We start from the raw sequence: 3,818 nt of genomic DNA, 5'->3' as shown, positions 1-3,818 counted from the left end.
AAAAAAAAAAAGATTCTAAAGATACACATCTAGGCTGTTAGATTTAAACTGATAAATATCTGTTTTCTTTAAGGAGGCACTTTTTATTCAGATTTGGTTGTAGTTTATTTTTCATGTTTTTAAGGATATGGAAAATCTTATTAAAGAGTCATTTAAATCTATCTTTATACGTTCCTTTTGCGTATTTCTACATTATTTATTCTAAAGATGTGAAATTTCTGGGTCATAGGGAAGCACATTTAAAATTTCTGTATATCTTGCCAAATTACTCTGTACTTTATTTCTTGTCTGCCAAAGCTTGGTGACTTAAGGACTTAGCAAAGTAAAACTTTTGTCTATATACTGGAAAAAGCTTTATCAATGTCTAATAATTATACTTCAATACAAAATTGTATGGGAGGGAGGGACATTTTAAAAAATTGGTTATCAGCATTGATAATATAATTTATACTTCTTGATTTTTTTATTTTTTTATTCTTCTAGGGGCTGTTTGTTTTATGGCCCTCCTGGCACAGGTAAAACCTTGGTTGCCAGAGCATTAGCTAATGAATGCAGCCAAGGAGACAAAAAAGTGGCTTTTTTTATGCGAAAAGGAGCAGATTGTTTGAGCAAGTGGGTTGGTGAATCTGAAAGGCAACTTAGGCTTCTTTTTGATCAGGTAAGAGAAATTATCTAATTCAAGAGTCTTTCCTGTTCTGTTCTATTCTGTTCTTTTCTTTCTTTTTTTCTTTTTAGAGACAGAGCCTCTCTCTTTTACCCAGGCTGGAGTCAGTATAATAGTGTGATCTCGTCTCACTATAGTCTCGACATCCAGGGCTCTGGCAATTCTCCTGCCTCAGTCCCTACTCCAGTAGCCTGAATTACAAGTGTGTGTCACCATGCCTGGCTAATTTTTGTGTTTTTTATAGAGGTGGGGTTTCACCACGTTGGCCAGGCTGATCTCGAACTCCTGGGCTCAAGCAGTCCACCTGCTGAGAATATTTTCTTCAGAATGTTTAATACATTTAATCTACATATTCAAACTGTTTACGAGGAAGCATATTTTCCATCCAATATGTTATATTTAGGATCAGTAATCTGTGATCGTATGCCTTAGAAGTATTTAATGGCAGTTTCACTAGTACTTTTGAATACTTATGATGGCTCATAAAACATTTATTGAGGTCCCTACCAGGTATATAATACCAAATTAGGTGCTTTAGAGAACACAGGATATAACATATATATTGCTGGATTATAATCCAATTGAGAAACTACAACAGGCATAAAAACTTAAGTGTCTGTGCAAGAAATCTCACAAAGCAGTGTGTTATTTTCATGAGTTGTAAATACGGTACTACAAGAATTCAGACGTGAGTGAATGCTTTTAAAAGGCAGAGTAAGGTCAATAAATATCATGTAGACTATGTCTACTATTTATTTGTAACAAAAACTTTAAAGATGTTTTTTCCTATATGTTGTAAGAATTATTCCAGCTGGGCACAGTGACTCACACCTGTAATCCCAATGTTTTAAGAGGCCACGGCAGATGGATTGCATGAGCCCAGGAGTTCAAGGCCGCAGTGAGCAATTATGACACCACTGCACTACAGTCTGGGTAATAGAGTGAGACTCTGTCTCTCAAAAAAAAAAAAATTAAAAATCAGTCCCTATATAAATTCACTTTTGATTGTTTGAGTTAGTGAAGGATGCCATTCATATTTGGCAATGCAGCATATATTTGATTATGTCTGAGAAAATACATATGAAATAAAAAATAACTTCAAGCATTGAGCACCCATTACTAAGATGGTGTGATGAAAGTCCTTTGTAATTGGTAAAGTACTTCACTTTTTTTTTTTTTTTTGAAAGGGTTGCACTTTGTCACCCAGGCTGGAGTGCAGGGATGTGATTATAGGTCACTGCAACCTCAAACTCCTGGGCTCAAGTGATCTTCTGGCTTTGGCCTCTCTAGGTAGAACTACAGGTGTGCACTGCCACACTTGCCTTATTTTTTACTTTTTGGAAAGACAGGGTCTCAAGGTGTTGCCTAGGCTGGTCTTGAACTCCTGGCCTTAAGCCATCCTCCCGCCTTGGCCTCCCAAAGTGTTGGGATTATAGGCATGAGCCTCTGTGTCTGGCCCAATACTATTTTAAAATTATTAATACTATCAAAAACTGCTAGGTAATGGATTTAGAAAAAGGAGTAGGTAAGATTTTTACCTTGAAGGTGTCCAGTGTCTAATGGCAAGTCAAACATGCAGTCTGAATGCTTCAAGAGAATTCATTAATAATTAAACAATAAAAAATAAACATTTATAGATGAAGGAAGAATTGGCTTGGCAGTGCTGGCATATTACCCAGTCAATTAATTTAAAAATTTTAAAGTTATACTTTTTAGTCATTTCATACTGGGACTAGGGATACCTCTTGGTTTTATTTAAAACCATAGCATAAATTATACTACTCCTTTTGTCTAAATTTATTTTATTTCTGTTTCATAGTTTTCTTGGTGGGTAGGAATAATTGAAATGTTTGCTTTTTTTTTAAGAAAATTGCTGGTATTCCTGAAGTTTTTTTTTTAATGAAAGATTCTGCATTCCTAAGTTAAGGATATGGTCTATGCACGAAATGAAATGAAGGCACTACCGTGTATTGGCTAAGAGAGTGGCCTTCTGTGTCACAGAAATGTTTATATTTATCTTTACCATTGAATATAACATTAAGTAAATCAAAACATTTAATCTTTAGTGGCCTTTTTTGTGCAATAGTAGAAAGAATACCTATCTTACTAGACTATTATGAGATTTCACTGAGAGGACACAAAATATTTGAAGTAATATGCCCTGCCTCCTTTTTGCAGTTCTGTGAGGGTGTAGCTGTTAAAAAAACAAAAAACAAAAAACAAACCAGCTGTTTGTTTCATGTTTTCATGTATATAAAAATAATGATCAACACTCCCAAAGCACTGGGATTACAGGTGTGAGCCATTGCAATGGGCCATAATTCCAGTTCTTTAAACTTTTTTTCCCCAAAACCCCCATCTTGTGGTTGAATTATCTTTTTTTTTTGAGACAGAGTTTCTCTCTTGTTGCCCGGGCTGGAGTGCAATGGCGTGATCTTGGCTCACTGCAACCTCCGCCTCCTGGGTTCAAGTGATTCTCCTGCCTCAGCCTCCCGTGTAGCTGGGATTACAGGCGTGCGCCACCATGCCCAGCTAATTTTTGTATTTTTAGTACAGATGGGGTTTCACCATGTTGGCCAGGCTAGTCTGGAACTCCTGACCTCAGGTGATCCACCTGCCGTGGCTTTCCAAAGTGCTGGGATTACAGGCATGAGCTACCATGCCCAGCCTGAATTGTCTTTCATTTGAAATTATTAGGAAACATTAAAGTTTAGTGCATATTAGTCAGGAGAAATGGAAAATTCGTATCTCTTCCTTAGCAAACTGACCTTCCTGTAAACTGAAAGTTTGCTTTCATTTTGAAACATAAGCCACATAAATTTGAGTAAATTATATGATAAAAACTTCTCATTTGTTATATAATATTCATTCACCTTAAATTCTTTCTAGATCTAATACTTAAGTGAGAAAAATGACACTGTAAATGTACCAGATGAAAACATGGGAGAATTTTGTTTATAATCTCAGAGTAGGGAGGTCTAACTATGTAAGGGAAGATCTAGCACATAAAAAAAATTTTAAGATTCTGCATGGCAACAAAATACCTACTTTTGTTTTGTGCTGTTAGAAGATCACAGACTGGCCGGGCGCGGTGGCTCAAGCCTGTAATCCCAGCACTTTGGGAGGCCGAGACGGGCGGATCACGAGGTCAGGA

At 36.5% G+C, this 3,818-nt stretch overlaps 1 protein-coding gene across 3 annotated transcripts in view; it reads left to right on the top strand.

Annotated features, from left to right (window-relative positions):
- The window catches only part of ATAD2B (ATPase family, AAA domain containing 2B), a 190,380-nt gene that overhangs the window by 65,144 nt on the left and 121,418 nt on the right, over window positions 1-3,818 (top strand). For all 3 annotated transcript variants that reach the window (XM_011950768.1, XM_011950759.1, XM_011950751.1), the window contains one exon: window positions 484-658. In XM_011950768.1, the coding sequence (XP_011806158.1) occupies window positions 484-658 (175 nt within the window). The remainder of the gene's footprint in view (window positions 1-483; window positions 659-3,818) is intronic.

Source organism: Colobus angolensis, unplaced genomic scaffold (assembly GCF_000951035.1).
Source record: "Colobus angolensis palliatus isolate OR3802 unplaced genomic scaffold, Cang.pa_1.0 Scaffold109, whole genome shotgun sequence".
Classification (NCBI taxonomy): domain Eukaryota; kingdom Metazoa; phylum Chordata; class Mammalia; order Primates; family Cercopithecidae; genus Colobus; species Colobus angolensis.
This window is presented reverse-complemented; position numbering and strand designations above follow the sequence as displayed.